Source organism: Danio rerio, chromosome 4 (genome assembly GCF_052040795.2).
Source record: "Danio rerio strain M-AB ecotype USA chromosome 4, GRCz13ab, whole genome shotgun sequence".
NCBI lineage: Eukaryota > Metazoa > Chordata > Actinopteri > Cypriniformes > Danionidae > Danio > Danio rerio.
The window spans coordinates 5,736,956-5,760,189 of record NC_141024.2 but is presented as its reverse complement, the minus strand read 5'-3'; the positions used below and the strand labels follow the sequence as shown (position 1 = coordinate 5,760,189).

Genomic DNA, 23,234 nt, shown 5'->3' with positions numbered 1-23,234 from the left:
TAATTATTGTATGTTCTTTAGACAATTAATAAGGGGGCTAATAATATTAACTTAAAATGGTTTTTAAAAAAATGAAAACTGCTTTTATTCCAGCTGAAATAAAACAAACAAGACTTTCTCTAAAAGAAAAAATATTATAGGAAATACTGTGAAAAATGTCTTGTTCTGTTAAACATAGAGGGTGAATAATTTTGACCTCAACTGTATATAATAAACACCTCGATATAGTATATCAGAAGGTTTACTCTTACAGCTCATACTAGCTAATCTGCTGCAACAGAAACAAACACTAACCCTTGGCATTATATATGTGCAATAACAAGAGTGATATCTCTCTGAACGGCATTAAAAGATCCATTAACATGGAAGTGAACTTAATGTGTGTAATTAGAGAAAGAGATCACGCTCTCTGCTGCCGTACACAGCGGGCATTAACAGACAGAAAAGAGAAAGCCGTAGGTCTCATTAATACAGCTCCCAGGAGATCTCCAGAAACACACCAGCTTTTAAACACAGTTTCACATACACACACACACACACACACACACACAAACAAGGGCTACACGATATTGGAGAAATCTAACATTGCTATATTAAGTTATTCTGCAATATATATTGTGATAAGAACTTAATTTTATCAGATGATTTGAATATCTCTATTTGAAAACTACTTATAATTTTAAATTGACTGGAACGACTCTGTATGGGAGGTATCTGAACAAAAATGTAATAAACAATCTATGGTATAAGCATAGAAAAACACAATAAAGAAAAATAAACAAATGTGTACAGTGGTTGAATGATTAAATGTAAAATGCGTAGTCTTTGTCGTATAAAAAAAAAATAATTATTCGTAATTAAAGTTACAAATGGTAATGTTTTTATGCATGATTGCTTATAAAATTCTGATAAAGTCAAAGGCTTTACAAAACATACAAATGATCAATTATAATCCAGACTCAACGTTGAGTATGCTCGTGATGTGACTATTGTGAATGATTACATTGCGATATCGATTCTGAAATGATATATTGTGCAGCTCTAACACACACACAGAGTCATGACTGAGCCGTTTCTATTGATGCACGCACGCACACACCCACGTACGAACGCACGCACGCTCAAACGAACGAAAGCAAACAACCACGAACAGACAGATGCACACATGCATGCACGATTGCATGCATAGACGCACAGAGGCACGTATGAATGCACAGACGCATGCACACCCCGACAAATACACACTCGGACGCATGCACGGATCCTTGGACGCACGCACGCAGTCATGACTGAGCTGTTTCCACACATACACACACACACACAGTCATGACTGAGCCTTTTCTAACCTGCTCCCTCAGGAGAAAGAGAATAAAAATAGTCTCTTTTAAACACTTCCCTCCGTCTGTCTCTTTCAGTCTCTCTCAGACGGTCAGTGAAAAGCAAACACTCACTCGATCTCCATGCTGAGCAGCTCCAGCAGAGCCGTGAAGATGCCCATGTCATACAGCAGAAAGACATTGTGTCGAGACCAGTAGAGGACGTCCGTCTCTGTGTCACATTCGTCAAACACCCCTGAATAGATACAAACAAAAGCAAAAAAAAAAAGAATTATATTACTATGTATTATTATCTACAGCAGTGGTTCTCAAAGTGGGGGTTGGGACCCCCTGAAGGGTCACAGGACAATGGTAGGGGAGTCGATTGGTGATTTTACATAAGTCAAATAAATTTTATTAAACTATTAAAATAACCATATTTTATCCATAACCCAAAGATTAAAACAGTAGTTGATGGTTACAATAAAAAGGCAACAACATGCAAATGAAAAGCATTCAGCCTTTTAATTTGTTTTTATAGGATTTGTGTTTACATCAGATTAACAAAGCTGCAATAGCATCAGCTGCAGCAGATTGATTTTATAGCACCGGGTTAAACTTTCTGACACCTTTATGGCAGTCAAATACATGAAAAATAAATACAGGCCACAACTAAACATTGAGGAGGATCTCCGAGTCTCCAAAATTACACCAAGAATAGACTTGTGCTGTAAACATTGGGCTCTATTTTAACAATCTAGATGAAGGGTGGCCAACCCTGTTCCTGGAGAACCACCTTCCAGCAGATTTCAGTTGCAACCCATATCAAACACACCTGAACCAATTAATTAGGAACTGAACACCACGTGATAATTACAGGCAGGTGTGTTTGATATGGGTTGCAACTAAAACCTGCAGGATGGTGGCTCTCCAGGAACAGGGCTGGCCACCCCTGATCTAGATGCAAAGTGCAAAGAGCAGTTCTAATTTCCAGCAAACGAATAAATGAACAATAACAGTGTGAGGTATATCCTAATACACATGCTGTGCCCCATATGGTCCAAAACCTGACATGTGGGCAAATCTAAGCTTGTTTTTAACAAAACAAATATAAATATGCAAATAATAAATAATACTACTACTAATAATAATAACAACATTATACATAAGCAAGTTGTCATGAATAAACTGAAAAGTTTATTCATGATTTATTCATAGTCTAATTTTGGGCTACTCTTAAATGTCTATTAGATTTTCACTGACAGCAACAAGTTTAACCTTGTTTTAGCAAAGCTGTCTATGTTTATTTGTCTATTAGACGTCTATTAAATACAAAATTGTTTGCTGGATAGTGAGTACATTTGAAATTTTGCAAGAACTATCCTTTAATTAATATTATAAATGCCACCTTATTTCAAAGTATTACCAAAATTCCCTCTTATTTTCTAGTGAAATACCTGTTCTCGACCTGTTTTATGAGATTCACCCACTTCACTGTGCTTCACAAGTGCTTTATTCATACCTTGTGCCAAATAGAGGATGGCCCGTGCCACTTTGAGCCTCTTGTCTCGATCGGTGACCTCCAGTGCATCCAGCAGCCGCATGACATACGCCCTCTGCTCCTCCACACTCAACTCCATCCACCGCCGACCCTTCACTGAGAGAAAACCAGACATCAAGCATTTCTGTCACTCCTCCACAAACTCCTATATATATATATATGTATATATATATATATATATATGTATATATATATATATATATGTATATATATATATATATATATATATATATATATATATATATATATATATACACACACACACACACACAAGGCTGCACAATATATTGCAACATAATTGTTTTAGCATTAATAGTTTATCCAAAATACATATCATAGACATGTTTCGTAAATGACATTTATTTATGCATTGGTTGTTTGTAGTGGCTGTTCTGCTATTGGCTGGACCCAGTGCTAAAAAATAAACGCTAATGGCGGGAAAATGACAACAGCCAATCAGGGTCAGAACATCTGCTGGGGTTTTCACTCATTCACAGGATTTTTAATTCTAAATGTTTGCTTTTTGACACAGTCTTTTAGATCTGAAAAATATCTTTTACATGTTATCAGTACATAAATAATTGATTTAAAAACTTTTGTGAGATTGTAAGTAATATCGTGATCACAATACTAAATAACAATATCGCTTGTTGCATATTTGTCCAGTATTGTTCAGCCCTAATATATATACGAATACAAGATTTCACCTTTATTTCTGAGTGAAGGTTTTTTTTCTCATATAAATAATGGCAAAAGCTTGTTCTGAAGAATAACCTTTAATATTATAGCTTATGTACAAGACAAAATGTCAGAATCTGAACTGTATCGAAGGTTCTTTAGGGCAGTGGTTCTCAAACTGTGGTACGTGACTTCCTTCTAGTGGTACGTGGAGAAATGAAATATGTCATGTACATGCTACACACATTTCAAAATGTATCAAAAATTATGCATATAATATGTAATATATGACATATAGCCTATATTTCTGAGGTAATCTGCCACGTTTTTTAACTGTGCAGAGTTGTAGCTGCTTAACTGGGCCAACTACGCTACTGTATTTAATGTTGCTCATTTTAATTGTGGTACTTGAAGAGACAATTTTTTTCTGAGGTGGTACTTGATGAAAAAAGTTTGAGAACCACTGCTTTAGGGAACCAAAAACGTTTCTTCCACATCACTGGCCATATTTAAAAACCTCATTCTGAAAGCTTCAATTTTTGAACGTTGATCTAAATATAATATACGCTTAATAAAACTTTTGCCATATATGATTATCTGTGCAGTTTTTTCCCCATTAAGCCTTTTCAGTTGAAGCCATATGTAAAATTAAACCGTGTTCATCTGACACTGAAGGGTTTACAGTTGAATTCTGATGGGATTTACACTCTTATTGAAAATCCCATCACGAGGAATCAGTTTTACCTTAATCTTCTAGGAAATAAGATTATGATCGTATTACTAGGGCTGTGGTCATACTAGAAATAATGATTGTTTTGCTTAAAGATTATAAACATGATCATCAATTCAAATGTCATCTTCAGAAGTATAGATTTTTTTTTTTTTTTGAAGGATTATACAAATGAATGTCCTTTTCAAGGTTTAATTTTTGTCTCATCTAGCTTTCAGATTGATTAGATTAAAACATTTTACTGTGAGTGACTCTCTACAATATGAAAACTAGAAAAAAAAGCTTCCCTCAAAAGCTAAAGCAATACAAGCGTTAATATTATTTACTTCAAAATAAAATTGCACAAGTGCATACAAATGTGATCCCAAATATCAGTAAAGCTTTATTAATTGATAGAAGTAAATATTATAATAATGGCACCAATTATTTTAAAAATAGCTTATTACAATATCTGGGGCCATCTGACAAATCAGAGCAGATATAGGGAAATCTGACCAAACAGAGCAGACTGGACTATTTGACCAAACCGAGCAGATTAGAAAAATCTGACCAATCACAATAGTTTGGGTCATGAAAACCAATCAGAACATAGCAATGTTATCTGACCAATCAGGGCAGACTGGCATCATCTGACCAGTCAGAGCAGATTTAACACACTGTGAGATTTCAGCAACGATTTTGTCATCGTAGATGAATTTGGGAAATCCTGAAAGATTCCTGAAATCCTAGGCTAAAATCTGTGGTCTTTAAACGTGGGTTTGACATGTTCACTGACAGCCCGTTGCGATCAGATTTTTCCTCCAATGAAGTTCTGGCAGTGTCAGAAGATCTCAGACACTTTCCTGCAGTGTGACAACAGCTGTGGTGAGCATCAATCCAAGAACCAATAGGAGCGCCGAATTTGATGACGTGATTCATACGACAATTCAAACGACCGCGGGGAAATGTCAAAACAGTTTTTCCTTCCTGGTTTTATTATTGACACATGTCATGTGCAAAATTTCTGCTACAGATTGTTTACCGTTAGCTGTGAGGAATTATCAGGAAGTCAAATTCTGGGGGCGTTTTCTTTCGTGTTTGGCGTGTCTTCATTGTCGTTCAGTTTGACTTTACGACAGCTGAGATCTTACAGTTTGACATGGGAGCCATGTTCGTGCAGTCTGACATGCTACAATCGTTCAGGATTATAAAAAAATCCCACAGTGTGAGCCGGCCTTAAGGTAATCTGACCAATCACAATAGTCTTGACCATCAAACCAATCAGAGCATGGTTATCCTATCTGACCAATTAGGAAATCTGGCCAATCAGGAAAGACTGGGCTATCTGATCAAAGAGAGCAGACTAGGGAAATCTGACCAATCACAATAGTCTTGGTCATCAAATTAATCAAAGAAGTAATTATATCTGGTCTCTTTGGACAAACTAGGGAAATCTGGCCAATCAGAGCTGACTACGCTATCTGACCAGACAGAGCAGACTAGAAAAATTCTGGGCAATCACAATAGTCTTGGTCATCAAACCAATCAGAGCATAGCAATCCTATCTGACCAATCTCACACAGAGCCAACTGACCAATCACAAGAGACTTGTGGAAACTACTTGATTTATAAAGGACATTAACTTGCAAGTTTAATTGCCCAAAGTGCTCCACATGACATGTAGAAATGTAAAAAAATGACATGGATAACAATGTACAAACATTCAATTAAAAAGAAAATTAGCCATCTGACCAATCAGAGCAAAGCAAGGTCAGCTGAGCAGATTACTGCAATCTGACCAATCAAGGGAGAGTAGGCTCTTGGAAAGGCCTTGAAACAAAAAGCTAATGCTACAGGGTATATTTTTTGAGACGTTTTTAAACCTTCAAGATAGCATAACAGGAGCACTCTTAAGGGTGAAAATGGCCATGTCAACATTGCAAGCAGACATCAGCCAGAAGCAAATAAGAAAACTGATCTCTCTGGATGGCGTCGACTTTTAAAAGTGCAAACATGTCGTGTAAGTGACTCCATCAATATGCGACGTGCAGTTGTTCAGAATCAAAAGAAGCACACTGCATATACAAAGAGACAAAAGCTAACATGACACTGCTGGGTGCTGGGTGATCCAGACTCTTGGCTTCTCTCATTTTTATAAGGACTGCAGTGCCACAGCAAATACAGAGAGAGAGAGAGAGAGAGAGAGAGAGAGAGAGAGAGAGAGAGAGAGAGAGAGAGAGAGAGAGAGAGAGAGAGAGAGAGAGAGAGAGAGAGAGAGAGAGAGAGAGAGAGAGAGAGAGAGAGCGAGAGAGAGAGAGAAAGAGAGAGGTCTGGAGAGGTGACATTGAGCTCACACACACACACACACACACACACACACACACACACACACACACACACACACACACACACACACAGTGTAAAAGCACACTGTAACTACAAACATTCATTAAAGAGAACTGCACAAATATGCTGACTCTTTATTTCTGTTCTCCTTCAGACTCCGGTTTAAATGTTAAACCCGAGAGTGTTTGGTTAATCAGTCATATCTCTCTCTCAAACACCAGGAAAACACACATTTACTCTTTCTCAAGCACTCAGCACTTATTTTAAACCACCAAATAAACTTTCTCACACACTGAAATGAACTTATTTTCCATTTTAAATACTTAAATCAGGATACATTTACTAGAAAATAATCTTAAAGGGAAAGTTCACCCGAATATTTAATCATTTACTCATCCGCGACTTGTTACAAACCATTTTTTGTTCTGTTGAACACAAAAGAAGATATTTTGAAGAATGTTGGAAACCGGTAACCATTGACTTCCATAGTAAACTGCTTTGGACCAAGTCAAGGGTGAGTAAATAATGGCAGGATTTTAGTTTTTTGCTGAACGATCCCTTTATGTGATGATAATAAGAGAGTTTAAAACAAGAGTGTGTATAATATATAATATATAATATAACCAATTCTCACTTCTGTTGCTTATTAGCTTGCATATTAGCTGTTAGTTGGTACTAATGACCAGGGCCAGACGGAATCTGCGGACGTTTTTTGCTATTTCTGCAGAGAATTTTTTTTTTCTGCAGAATTATTTTGCGAGTATCCAGCGGAGTATCACAGCTGAGACCTTAATATGTTAAATAAAAAGTAATAAATTACTGAATAAAAACTAAATAAATTCAGATTTACACATTTACTCAAGTAAATAAACAGAATTAATGATGGGCTAAAAATCTGCAGAAATCTGCACGGGCAGATGCAGTGTGGGCCTACTTATGACGTACACATTAAGAATGTATTATTCATCCCTTAATAATACACCCTATACACAAACTTTATTAACGACTACCATATTATTATTCCACAGTAAATTAGCAGTTTATTCATTCATTCATTTTCACCACAGCGGAATGAACCACCAACTATTCCGGCATATGTTTTACACAGCGCCCTTCCAGCTGCAACAAAGTACTAGGAAACACCCATACACTCTCACATTCACACACACACTCATACACTACGGCCAATTTAGTTTCTTCAATTCACCTATAGCGCATGTCTTTGGACTGTGGGGGAAACCGGAGCTATATGATACAATAAAATAACTAAAACACATATATATACGCAGAGAGCTCTAAAATAAAACATTATTACCATGATTCTTGAAGTCTTCCTCAAAGTAATCTCGGTTTAGGCTGAACTCCGGTTCCTCTGTGTAGCTGTACAGCTCTGAGCGAACGAGACAGAAAGATATATGGTTAAACGAACACCATAACAATGGCTACACATACTGTAGTAAAACAGATTCATTAAACATTCATTGGCGTTTGCAGCCAAGTCTTATATAAGAATAGCAGGCAGACATCGAAATCAGCTTTATGCTGCTTTCATGCATCCTTGTGAAAGGTCTGTTCAGCCAGTATATTCACCCAAACATACAGTTGAAGTCAGAATTATTTGCCCTCCTGAATTTCTAATAACGGATTTATTTTATCTTTGCCATAATGAAAGCACATTATATTTGAATAGATATTTCTCAAGACACTTCTATACAGCTTAAAGTGATTTTGAAGGTTTAACTAGGTTAATTAGGCAAGTTAGGGTAATTAGGCAAGTCATTGTATAACATTGGTTTGTTCTGTAGACAATTGAAAAACTGGGGTATTTGGCGCAAATATGAAGGACTGGTGGAAGAGTGTTGTTTTAATTGATACCGTACGTCCAATGGAAAGAAAAAAAACGTCCGTATTTCGTGTGTGTGTTTGTGTGTGTGTGTGTGTGTGTGCTGTCCTTTACTGACAGCCGCATGTGTGGATCTTTTCACAAAATGCGGCGTAAAGTTCTACATGACAGTAATAGTTTGATTGCAGTGTTTACTTCAGTAATGTCACTAATACACACTTACCCCACGTCTTAATTCTATTTCTGTTTAGTTCAATTATGATTTAAGTTAAATTAAGGTAATCAAAGATTTCTGTTTACATGGTAGACTCTAATCAGAGTATTGTGTTAGTCATATTAAAGTATTGGTGTCCATGTAAACACACTCAATGTTCACCACATCGTCAGGGCTCTGCAAACTTGGCTTTGCGAAGCAGCCTTTTCTGCATGTACGTATATCAAAAGCAAGCATGCTATGGCTGACAATGGAAGATGATTTACAGTTAGTCGTGTCAGGAATCCGACCACAGATTAGCATGTTGCCATCACACTGAATCAGGTAAGCGGTATAATATTAATATTATAATAATATTAAATAATATTGCTTAAGACGGCTAATAATATTGACCTTAAAATGGTTTCAAAAAATTAAAAACTGCTTTTATTCTAGCCGAAATAAAACAAATAAGACTTTTTCCAGAAGTAAAAATAATATAGGAAATACTGTGAAAACAATCCTGCTGTTAAACATCAGTTGGAAAATATCTGAAAAAAAAAAAACATTCACAGAAGGGCGAATAATTCTGACTTCAACTGTATATAATATATTTGTTGTTTTTGTTAGTGTCTGACCTGAGAGCTCTGCGGTGAAGCTGTCTGTGTCCCCATATTCAAACTCCAGGTTCGGGGACTCCATGGACCCCTGCGGATCAGAAACAGATAACGACTGACTGCACTGGCAAAACAGAAAGTGTCAAACATCCTGGATCATCAACTGCATTTTCAGGTCTTTCCACTATTTCAGCAGCACGTGCTCTTCAATGTAATCACGCAAATTCAGACAGGACACAATACAGACAGGAAACTGTGGAGTGGATAAGCTACCATTTCCAACAAAGTGTGTGTGTTTTATCATCTAAAAATAATTTTAACGTTATCAATTTGTGAGCTGATTATTAAGCACAAAACCAATCTGTTGCATGGGTTTATTTGTACATATACATTACATATTCAGGGTTGTACTTGCGCTTCGATATATTTCTTGATATAATGAAATAAAATTTCACATGTCAAACACTAGTCGTGTGCGCATTTCAAAATAAAAGTCCAGTATAAGCTAAATATAAGCTAAAATCTAAACTTTTGTTGTTTTTTTGACCACACACCCACTGAAAATGTTCCTGTGACCCACTTTTGGGTCACAACCCACCAGTTGAGAAACACTGTAATATGTTATATACCAGGGGTGCTCAGTCCTGTTCCTGGAGATCTACCCTCCTGCAGATTTCAGTTGCTACCCATATCAAACACACCTGAACCAATTAATTAAGACCTGAACACCACTTGACAATTACAGGCAGGTGTGTTTGATAAGGGTAGCAACTGAAATCTGCAGGAAGGTAGATCTCCAGGAACAGGCTTGAGCACTCCTGTTGTATACAGTATAATGACTTTAACTGTTAAAAGCTATTAGTTACTAGTTAATTACAGTTATTAGCTTTTTTGATTTTAAAGCTGCTTTGAAACAATGATTATTGTAAAAAAGTGCTATACAAATAAACTTCAATTGAGTTATATTGAGGCTATAATTCACGTTATTAAAGCAAAACCCACACCTTGATTGATTTCTGAATGTGATCTACCGTAGATTTTTTACAACAGACTAACAAACAACATGTTAATACAGAGTGAAGCCATTTTTAGATACAATATTCTCTTTATTTTATGTTTCGCGATCATAAATCATTCCAAATAAAGATTGAGCAGAACATTTGTGCATCTCAGAGCAATGTTTAGTTTCTGAATGAATCTCTTTTCGAATGATTCTTTTGATTGAATGATTCAATGATCCATTAATGAGTTTCAGTTCTAAATGATAATTCATTTTGAACAAATCCTCTGAATCAGCATATGTGCTTTAATGTTTTCTGTAATCTATTAAGCACCAAAATATAGGTCAAATAACCCATTGTTATTCAGAACAACACACATGTCTTTTTAAAAATGAAATACTGTTGTAATTCTGAAATGCACTTATTAAAATAAATAAAAGGACAAGTAATTAAACTAATTTAGATTATATTTTACATTGTTAAAAGCATACTGACAAATGGGTTAAATAGATTTGATAGTAGCAAAGTTTAAAATGACACTTGGGCTGCGATGTGATCCTAAGAGAGAGCCATTTAATATGTGATCTAATGATTCATGTACTAATTATGTCTAATGAGATTATTTTGGTACACAAACTACACTGATTGACCTTTTAGAGAAAGACGTCTGTATTAAAAATGGACAATAATCATTCTCTCTCAAATTCTGTATGCTCATGTCACTAAACAGACTGTATAAAAGTTCGAGCCAAAGCATGGATTTCCAGGATTTTCCTCCACAGTCTGTCTGTCTCCAATGAGGACGTGTCAGGTCCTCAGAGGCTTTTTGATTTAATCGCAGCCCAATTAACATCTAGGGAACACTGGCTCCGTGCTGTCAGTTAAAGAATGAATTACGTAAGGACTGGACTTTCTTTATTTCCCCCCAGGATCACATCAAGTGCTTATTCACTTCAAGATAAAGTGCTTCGGCAGCACATGTTACAACTAATTTGGCCTCATTTCTTTCTGGACTTTCTCCCAAGCTTTGCTGTTTTCTTATGCCATCTATTTCTCATCGCATTTATTTAAAGACATATAGGCTGCACAATATATCGTTTCAGCATTGATATCGCAATGTGCAATAGCCAATGTTACTGTTACTGTAATTTTACATAGTAGATCACACTAGTATCACTTTACAGGATATAACTGTAAAAATTCACAGTAATGTGTTGTATCATCAAGGCAGGGGAGATACATCCAGCTGCAAACCCGCAGAACCACACATGTTTCAGGCACACACACATGATCTAGGCAAACCATATATGGTAACTCCTTAGGAGCATTATCGCCACCTATTGAGTTTTACAAATATGGTTTCCCATTTCAGTCCTTATATCATTACTATATCATATCGATCATTTTAACATCTCTGCAGTTTCTGAACACAAATTATGTAAATAAAAATAATTGAGTAAACACTTATGACTATTCAAGTGTCCACATTCACAAAGAAAACAGCGTTTGATTGTAGGATTAAGTGTAATGAACTAATTCAGGATCTTAATATTATCATACTTAGTTAAAATCGCTTGTAAAATATAAAATATAATTTTTTAAGGTTGTAAAATATAAAAAGCAAACAATAATGTGTCACATTAAAATAAATTACTATAGTTAATCATTTAAACAATAAATAATATAGTTACAAACTGATTATCTAAACTGATTATCTGATTCTAAACTTTTACTAAAAAGTGTAGCAACTGTTGGTAGTGTGTGTGTATATATATATATATATATATATATATATATATATATATATATATATATATATATATATATATATATATATATATATATATATATATATTGAACAAATATATATCTAGCTTAAAGGGGCTAATAATTTTGACCTTAAAATGGTGTTTAAACAATTAAAAACTGCTTTTATTCTAGCCGAAATAAAGCAAATAAGACTTTCTCCAGAAGAAAAAGTATTATCAGATATACTGTGAAAACTTCCTTGCTCTGTTAAACATCATTTGGGAAATGTTTAATAAACATAATATAAATATATATATATAGATATGTCATCTTCACTGGGCCTCTGATTGGACAAGATACACTGCATTAAATTCCATTTCCCCCTGCCATGTCTTTAAAAATCTGACAGTTTATTTTACAACAGTATTTTCAATGGAGTTTCTACGCTAGCCAGTTGCTAATGACAGCGCTACTGGTTAAAACAGTCTTTCATTTCGTTTTATGCTTGAACATCTAAATGAAAACATAGGTCTATTTAACTGCATGTATTGTAATTACATTACAACAGGAATGTTCAGACTTGGTGCAGGAGGTGAGGTGTCCTGGATAGTTTAGCTCCAACCCCAATCAAACACGCCTGAACCAGCCAATAAAGCTCCTACTAGATATACTAGAAACTTCCTGGCAGGTGTGTTGAAGCACGTTGGAGCTAAACTCAGTAGGACACCGGCCCTCCAGGACCGAGTTTGGACACCCCTTCATTACAACATCCATTCTGTAAATATAATCTTGTGAAATTGAAAATAGTCACATTAAGCTTTTACCGGAAGTTTATTGTTGGATTCAAAACTCTAGCTGTGCATAGAGCCCATTAAACGCTATTTTGGGGATCCTTAAACAGATACTTTGAAACAGTATTGCACCCCCCCCCCCCCTCCTAATTCAACAGAACGTATTGATTTGTGTCTAGAAGATCTGAATCACTAGAATATCTAAAAATAGTGAGGAAACATTATTAGACTGGACAAAACAATGTATGATTACCATTTTATCTGTTTAGAAAAATCTAAACTGCGTGATACACATTCAAATGGATAAAACCAAAATATTCAATTTTATTGTTTTGTAGCTTAACAACAACCCCTTTGGATCTTGACCCCTATCTTTTTAATTTTTTAACAGCTTACTCTATCTTTTAACATAAAAAAATGAATCATAACAATACTGCATAATGCATTGTGAGACTATTTTTAATGCACATTATCACCACATTGCACATGCATTATGGATAATGCAGACTTTACATATGCATGCACTGTACGTTCTCCGTCTCTCTAAAACACAGACATGTGTGGCACCGTCAGAAGCATTTTATTTTGGTGCTGAGGAACAGATGGCATTGATACACATGGTGGGAAGCTCTAACTGAGAGCTGAGAGGGATGGAGACGGGCTTTCCTTTGCTTTTGACAGCTTTACTGACACCTTCCCTAAAGGTTACTTCCTCTCTGATCTCCACAAAGCAGATTACTCACATCTGATTCAAATCGATGGCCGATACTAAGAAGCACTGCAGATCAAGAGACAAAACATCTGATGCATACATGCAAACTAGAACATCGGCATGTAAACAAAAAAATGAATCATGACACCGATTACTCAGACATAGTCATATACTGAAGAAATTGACTGAGGAAAGTTAAATAAACCACGAGTGACTCATGGCTCTTATTTATGTCTGACTTCACATTTTACTACACCATTATGATCTGCTCAGAATATGTTACTCCCATGCAGTAAAACTTGAGGTGTCATATTCATAATTAACTTTTTTTTTTTACCGAGTATCAGAATGGAGAGAGGAGAATGGCCAGACTGATTCCAGCTGATAAAAAGCCAACAGCAACTCAAATAAGCACTCGTTGCAACTGAGATCTGCAGAAGAGCATCTCTAAATGCACAACACATCCAACCTTGAGGCAGATGGGCTACAGCAGCAGAAGACCACACCGAGTGCCACTGCTGACAGCTAAGAACAGGAAACTGAGGCTACGATTCACACAGACTCACCAAAATTGGACAATTGAAGATTGGAGAAATGTTGCCTGGTCTGAGGAGTCTTGATTTCTGCAGCATTCGGATGGTAGGGTCAGAATTTGGCTTCAACAACATGAAAGCATCAGATACCTCACTAAATGCAGTGATGTCTAACTTTACAGTAGTTTTTAAGTGGCTGTGCTAATAGTATATAGTGCTGTCTTGAGCATTTTCAGGATGTGTCACCAAAATCTGACTTTTTTTTTTGCATTGGAAAAACTTTACAGAGTAAACTGTCATAATGAAAACACGACAAAGCCATTTGACTATCTTGTTCATAAACAATGGTGTCGGGACTTTTCATTTTGATGATACTGACACTTTGATTGACATCAATACTTGCTTTTGAGGAATGAACTATCCATTTTGAGCAAGTGACACTCTTTTGCAGGTTATCAGCACAGTTTTGCAGTTTGTACTAATTGTTTTGAGAAATGGATGAACTGTTGTGCAAATGTAAATAGTGTTGTGAGAAATGCACCAAAGCCACTTAGAAAGACTGTAACTGTTACTTCATAGGGTAAATATTTCAGTCTTCTACACATAATGCCCTGTATCAACACTGAGCTACAAGAGCAAAAACTAAAAGATGCCAGTCAGTTTACCTCACTTTATATGAAAATTCAAGATTTAATAAAGCCAAATACAATAAAGCATCACTTATATTAAAGCGCTCGTAACAGAAGTCTAATAAGATTAGTTCATATTCACTGTATTTTGGTTTAACGACTGATTGCTCACATATTTGACCTTTCGAGTTTCACTCCCTGTCATAAAATCCAGCCATGCACTTCAATTTGAGGTTTTTTGTATACATTGAAATGCCGTCTTGTCACTGTCCTAGAAACATTCTGCTGCAGGAGGAAAACACAAAAACACGCTGTAATTCCTCCTTTAAAAAAATTCAATATGCTCAGCGATCACGCTCGAAGAATTCATTACCATACCTTGACTAAACTAGACATATTCCCAGCACAGGACGTGCCGCTGTCATTGAAAACTTAATCTGCACTGCTCTGTGCCGAGAAGACAATCAAATATGCATTTGCCTGTGTTTATTTTTAATGACTGAATAAATAATAAGCTCATACTACTTCATAATCACTTCATTCATGCTGTAGATAAAGAGATAGAATGATAAATAGATAGACAGATGGATCACAAAACAATTGAAAGAATGAAATGATGATAGAACATCAGGAAAAAATGATGATAGACAGACAAATAAAATAGAATGAAAGGATGATGTAACGCCACGTAGATCTATGAGGAGAATGATGCATGGATGGATGACAGAACAATTGATCAAACAAAAACATCATAGAACAACATCAGAAAGAACGATAGAGCTGAAAATGACAGACAGACAGACAGATAGATGGATAGATGGGTAGATAGAAAGGATGATATAAAATCAGATGGATGGATGGATGTATGGATGGATATAACATCAAATTAGATGAATGGATGTATGGAAAAACATTTGATGACATTAAAGGATGATAGAACATCAGAAAGAACGATAGCACAATGACAAGAATTAGATAGATAGATAGATAGATAGATAGATAGATAGATAGATAGATAGATAGATAGATAGATAGATAGATAGATAGATAGATAGATAGATAGATAGATATGAACATTCATTTACTCTGTTAAACATCATAGATAATAACACAGAGAAAACCGCAGTTTAGCGCCCCCTGTATTGTTCGAAACGGCTAACGTCATTACACATTTTAGCCAGTTCGAACACAGACCATTATCACCCTAGGTACACTAGAGGGCGCCTCTTCATCTAAGTATCTACAGGTAGATGGCATGAATTTATTTCTTATAGGTGGGAAATAAAACATTAATAATATGTATAACGACATGATTGACATTTATTTGTTGCTTAGGTTATAGGTCAAAGGTCATGTGTGTGAGATGGATAGATGGATAGATGGATGGATAGATGGATAGATGGATAGATAGATAGATGGATAGATGGATAGATGGATAGATAGATAGATAGATAGATGGATAGATGGATAGATGGATAGATAGAATCATGGATGGATGGATAACATCAAATTGGATGAATGGATGGAAAAAAGAACATTTGATGAAATGAAAGGATGATAGAACATCAGGAAGAACGAGAGCGATGACAAGAATTAGATAGATAGATAGATAGATAGATAGATAGATAGATAGATAGATAGATAGATAGATAGATATTAGCCACTTAAAGAGCAAAAACACAAGAGATGCTTTATAATAACATTCTATATGTGTAAAGCTAAACCCTCACTGGTTTCTATAGATCCCTATCATAATGCACTGGAATCTGCGGCCACTGACAGCGACGAGTTAACATGAGGATACAGCACTACACACGTATAGAGCCAGATGCATACACGCTCAGCACATTTCACACGCGCATGTGCGCGCACACACACATACATACATATACAGTGGAAGGAGCGGGAATTACTGACAGAAACAAATGACATAACCCTTCATAATATTGACCCTTCAAAGGCAATACACATGAAGCAAACGCATGTCCAAATCCGCTATTGAACCATTAGCCAGCGTTCAACTGGATGAGATTTCAAAGGACAATGTATTTTTAGCACCAAGCATGCTACTAAAACTCGAGGCATTTAAAAGCCCCCAGCAACAGCCACCTTACACACACACACACCCACCCCTGCAAACTGTCAGCGTGCTCGGATTACCTCCGAATCCTTCTGCTGATGAAACCCATCTCTCTCTTGAGGCAGACACGTGTGTGTGTTACTGTTAGAATCATGAATTAAAGGTACCTCCATATCGTCGGTCTGCTGCATCTGTCAGGCTGTGAATCTGCTCTCCGTTTTGGAAATACGCTTGTCACCCTGGAACAGACGCTGCTGGATCCCAAGTTCAGAATAATATCCGGCCCCGCAGATCTAATTGGCTGCGAATCGCAATGTAGGCGTGGATTGATGTGACGTAAGCTTCTAGCCACGCCCACGCCGCGCTTGACCACGAGAATGCAGGTGCCACTATACTGCAATCTGGAGAGCACATAATAATGATGATGATGATGATGATGATGGTGAAAGCTTTTCTAAGACTAGTTTTGCTTTCATCTTAAAGTTGGAATACCTCATCGATGTATACATAATCTATAAGCAATTACAAAAAAGTAAGCATTGATACTTATGCGTTTATTTTAATTAACTAATTAACATTATTATTTACATTTTTAATAACCCATCGGGAACTGTATTACAGTGATTGCAACTTTCCATGGGTTATTATTCATTTAAAAAAAAAAAAATTAAATAAACTAAAGTATAACGCTTACCATTTAAAATTAATTAAATTATTATTGTTACATTTTATGAATAACCCATATAGGAAATTGTATTATAGTGACTGCAGCTTCCCCAGATATTAAATAAAATAAAAAAATAAATAAAGTTTATTTAAAGCCAAAATAAGCTTTCGTTATATAATGTAAATTATATTTTGGCTTTAAATATACTTTGTTTTTAAATTTTAATTTAATATCTGGGAAGCTGCAATCAATCTAATACAATTTCCCATGGGTTACTAATGAAATGTAATAATAATTATAGTTGAATTAAGCTTTAGATAAAAAAAAATTATTAATAACCCATGGGAAGGTGCAATCACTATTACAATTTCCCGTTGATTATTAAAATAAATAAATAATAATAATTAATTAATTAAACTAAGTTAAAGCGTAAGTGTCAATGCTTACCTTTTTTTGTAATTGCTTATTGATTATTTAATTCAATTCATCTTTATTTCTTTATCACATTTACAATGTAGTTTGTGTCGAAGCAGCTTGACACAAAAGTTCTAGTAAATAGAAACTGTGTCAGTCCAGTTGAAGTTCAGCTCGGTGTGGTTTAAAAAGTCCAAACACTGAAAGGCAAATCCATCGACAGCTCCACAAGTCCCAAACCAAGCAAGCCAGGATTATGTACACATCAATGTGATATTCCAGCGTTGAGTTAAAATTTTAAATAAAAATGAAAATATTGTTTGTTTCTATTGTAATATTCCATTTCAGGTTTTTAGATATTTGGGATACATAAAATGTAAAACCTGCAGTAAATGAATGAACAAAAAACATTGTGTAATACGGATTCCCTGCTAAAAAAATAACAATGAAAATATGAACTTAATATATTTTATTAGTCGTAGTACAGGTATCTAAAATTATATATATATATATATATATATATATATATATATATATATATATATATATATATATATATATATATATATATATATATATATATATACACACATACATACACAGTTGAAGTCAGAATTATTAGCCCCCTTTAAATTTTTTTTTCTTTTTTAAATATTTTCCAAATGATGTTTAACAGAGTAAGGAAATTTTCACTATGTCTGATAATATTTTTTCTTCTGAAGAAAGTCTTATTTGTTTTATTTCAGCTAGATTAAAAGCAGTTTTTAATTTTTTAAACACAATTTTAGGGACAAAATTATTAGCCCCTTTAAGCTATATATTTTTGCTCGATAATCTACAGAACAAACCACTGTTATACAATAACTTGCCTAATTACCCTAACCTGCCTAGTTAACCTAATTAACCCAGTTAAGGTTTTAAATGTCACTTTAAGCTGTGTAGAAGTGTCTTGAAAAATATCTAGTCTAATATTATTTACTGTCATCATGGCAAAGATAAAATAAATCAGTTATTAGAAATGAGTTGTTAAAATGTTTAAAAATGTGTTGAAACAAATATTCTCTCTGTTAAACAGAAATTAGGGGGAAAAATAAACAGGGAGTCTAATAATTCAGGAGGCTAATAATTTTGACTTCAACTGTATATATAAATATAATGGTCATTATATAGCCTACTTATATATTTCTTTCGACAATATAAAATTAAAACATGATACTAAATTCACATTGTTTTAGAAAACACATAATAATTGATTCAAGTGTAATTTTCTACCACTTTTGCATTAGTGGTCGAATATAAAATATATATAGAAAATATATAAAAAGTAAAATCCACCAGTCAACCCAAGAAAGACACATTTGTCACTGTTGTGGTCTGTTGTGAATTGTGATACGAACAAACAAAGTGCCATTCTTCACACTGAGGAACAGAAAGACGTTTCCCCCCAAGCCAGAAAGAGCCACATTGTGACACTTATCATCTTAAAAACAGAGAATTAGGCTAATCCTTTAACTCACCCCACTATTTCGAGTTTACACTCAACAATTATATACAATTGAAGTCATAATTATTAGACCTGTTATTTTTTTTTAATATTTCCCAAATGATGTTTAGGAATTTATCACAATATTTTCGATAATATATATTTTTTTCTTGTTTTATTTTAGCTACAATAAAAGCAGTTTTTATTTATTTTTTAAACACCATTTTAAGGTCAATATTATTAGCCCCTTTAAACAATATTAATTTTTGGTTGTCTACAGAACAAACCATCATTATACAATGCCTAATTACCCTGACTTGCCTGATTAACCTAGTTAAGCCTTTAAATGTCACTTTAAGCTGAATACTAGTGTCTTGAAAAATATCTAGTCAAATATTATTTACTGTCTTCAAGGCAAAGATAAAATAAATCAGTTATTAGAAATGAGTTATTAAAACTATTATCATTAGAAATGTGTAGAAAAAATCTTCTCCATTAAACAGAATTCGGGGGAAAATAATTCAGGAGGGTTAATAATTCTGGCTTAAACTGTATTTTGATAAATTCATCATATGACCCTTAAATATAATTATTAAAAATGACTTTTAGTATCAGAGAGCAGCACTCTCACAGTCATGTGTAACATTTCAGAATACAGAGACTGAAGATGTGATTGACAACAGCAGATACATACAAACCCTCCACACACCATCATGTGTCCAGAATAAACGCTCCAGTGTCCAATTATACCTCCACTGCCTGACCTCAGAGCCCACAAATATACAAAGTGACAAAGCCAAACAATAATATTAGCAGCATTAAAATAGCTTAATTTAGGTATATCAGATGTTTTCCTAAAGGCATCATAACAGTGTCCACACTTTCACTGAGCATTTACAAATCTACAACTACATTCGGGTTAGTTTAAAACAGTGCAGCACTTAAACCCCTATTAAGCACTTTCAAAACACATAGAAGGCATTTAGGAAGAACAATTATCCAGTAAAGACGTGGCTGTTAACCCCCCTCAACAACTCAGAAATAGACCAAGAGCGCAGATACAATGATGCCCATCCTCACATTTGGTCATGTTCTAGAGCGGGCGATTGGGCGGCTGAAATGCCAGAGGTGCTGCCTTGATAGGAGTAGAAGGGTGCTGCTATAGTGCCCTAACAAAGTGTTCTTCTAATACATCTGTGTCTCCCACAGACACGGATACTACTCCAGACAGTAAAGTGTCGCCTACAATTGAGGCAACTCTCTCCTAAAAGAGTTAACAGTGCGCTGCTGTTCTGCTCTTACATTGGACCATTTCTTTTTGAATTCGTTCACAGTGCAATGTTCAGACCACACTGCGTTAACTGCGTCAGCTAAACTCTCCCACTCTATTTTTTTTAAATGTTGTTATTAATTCCGGAGGATAAACTTGCATATACACCTATTTTCTCCGGTCTACCTCCAGTACTTTCAGTGAAGTTTCTCTTCTTGCTTGCTTTTGCCATTGCTTTTTTGGTTTTGCCAAAATGGAGCCATTACCATATTTATAAGAGGGTGGAGGCAGGGAGGGGTTTTGCGCTCATGCACATGCGCTCAGATTCATGTTAAGAGAATATGCGTGGGGTTCGGCGTACGAATTTTTACTGCGTAACCACATTTACAGCTTTGTCCGTACGCAATGTTTTAGTATTAATTCAACGCAAGTCTTAGTATATGAGGCCCCTGGTGTCTGGTGCAATACGGCTGCCATCACATCATCCAGTTTGACGCTGCACACTGGTGGCGGGTGAGATTTCCCTAAAAACTGCTTAATGTGATTCGAGTGTCCAGAAAAGCTCTAACTAAATATAAGGAATTACTACTAAAACATTTACGTTGTCCTAATATAAATAAGTAGGTTGAACAAACAGCAGAGGTCATTTGTATGTGTATAAACAATCAAATCAAAGAAAATAAATAAATAAATAAATAAATATAAAATCTGATTTTATGCAAAAGAAAATTACTGCAGTCGGTAATACCTGCAAAAAATGTTTACACTTGTGGATTTTATTTAAGTCTTTTGTTCGTCAAAATTACAGATTATTGCTCATCTACCATCACTTGCAATATTAAAACATTATCGACAACTCATTGAAGACTTTCTTAATCGTAGTGAAGATTTACAACAATAAATATACAGATGTTCTAGTTTCTTCATGTCGAGAGGTGCTGGTGTAGATCCCAATGCGCTTCATAAATCCATCCGGAAATATCCTCCACCCAACATCGTCTGCTGCCACACAGCAGCAAACACACACTTTTTATTTTTGTACAAGAGCCTCTTCGAACACACAAACATACACACACACCAAAAATTAAGACAACAGGTTGAACACATTTAAACAGGACGTACACAAACGGATGTGCTTCAGTACAGAGATCCTGCGTTAAACAGACACCGAATGAAGATTATCGAGGAGATACGGGGAGTCCATTTTTACATTTTATACCCATATTACATTTGACATTTTTAATACTAATGTTGATGGATACAAAACTACGAGAGCAGGACATACTAACAACATAACAACCGTTTAACTCGCCTTGTGTTTGTAGGACGTCTGGGAGGAAATGTAACACTGTTATATGCCTTTAGGGTTTTGCTATACACTGTAAAAATAAAATTTACACAATTCCTTCATACTGTCCCATCGCAAATTGATTAAGTTAATGTAACAAACTGAAGTGGATTGAACATGAGAAACAAAAGTGTAAGGGTGTACTCACACTCAGCAAGCCCTCTCCCTGCACTCACATTGCATTTTCTGCCTTCCGAGCCCAAGCATGCTTACGTCATGGATGATGCGCTCTCGCTCTGTACAATGGAAATTGCTTTATTTAAGCTGTCTTGTATCATTTTAAGTCATTTAATATGCAGTGACACAGTCAAACCTTTCACCGAACAGATCCTCCACTTTGAAAGCTTATAAATGATTGTGAAAGCCATCACGCTGCAGGTATTAGGAGGTTTGCTGAAGGTGCAGCTGTCATACAGCGCAGGTTGCATCTTTAATCAGCTCTGACAGGCAAATTCATTGAAAAGTAAGAATGGTTAGTAAATCAATATGAATTAGTCCCTTAAAAGTGACATCAAACCACGTTCTGGCACACCTCTGAACTGCACCTGGGCCCGATGCGGAGCACTCCTACTTGTCAAACAAAAAAGGAAATGGGGTCAAACATGCCTGGGAAAAGTCTGGATAGCCTAGTGTGAGTACACCCTAAAGGCTGATTTATACTTCTGCATCAAGCAGCCTCTCGTGGACGCATAGCCCTCGCCGTGGCCGTCGGTGTCATTGCAACGTCGAACGAGCAACGTCGAAGCTCTGTGATTGGTCAGCTTGGTAGCGATGTCAAATGTGGGTGGGACCGAGAGCCACGTGAGTCCGTTGGAGCGAGTGTTTAAAAGTGTGGAGTCCCGTGAAGGAGCTCCGGATGGAAAGTTTTGTTGTGCGTTTACCTCATGGTTAAAGTTGTTGCATGTCCGCCGATTCCTCCCTTAAAATGAGCGAGTTTGAACCGCTTGTACATTAAGAAATTGTACAGAAAATAAAAAACTAAACACCAGCAAAGAAACTCGACACAGAGGAACATAAACACCTCACTGCCAACTAGCGTTTCAGAAGTGTTATTGCAGAGCAACAGAAACAGCGTGCAGAAGTATGGATGCACAGCTACACGCGTTGTATGCGCCGTGGATCACGCCAATCACTTGACGGACGCAGAAGTATAAACCAGGCTAAAGGAACTGCAACGACTGATTGTAAAACTTGTTGCTGGCTAAATTACACCACACACGCACGCACGCACATGCACACACGAGACAGTCCTGAGCAAATGAAAGCGACGCCACATTAAACAAGAAACGCAAAG

General features: G+C 35.8%; 1 protein-coding gene across 4 annotated transcripts in view; it reads right to left on the bottom strand.

The window, feature by feature from the left end:
* Positions 1 to 16,994, bottom strand: part of strip2 (striatin interacting protein 2) — a 42,567-nt gene extending 25,573 nt beyond the window's left edge. For 2 of the 4 annotated variants that reach the window (XM_087247912.2, XM_087247914.2), the window contains exons 1-5: positions 16,839 to 16,994; positions 9,285 to 9,354; positions 7,926 to 8,000; positions 2,839 to 2,973; positions 1,452 to 1,572 (exon numbers count right to left, since the gene is read on the bottom strand). In XM_087247912.2, coding sequence (XP_087104038.1) covers positions 1,452 to 1,572; positions 2,839 to 2,973; positions 7,926 to 8,000; positions 9,285 to 9,354; positions 16,839 to 16,949 — 512 coding nt within the window. In that variant the 5' untranslated portion in view covers positions 16,950 to 16,994. The remainder of the gene's footprint in view (positions 1 to 1,451; positions 1,573 to 2,838; positions 2,974 to 7,925; positions 8,001 to 9,284; positions 9,355 to 16,838) is intronic. The other 2 variants (XM_087247915.2, XM_087247916.2) reach the window with 1 other exon arrangement.
* Positions 16,995 to 23,234: the final 6,240 nt, after the last annotated feature.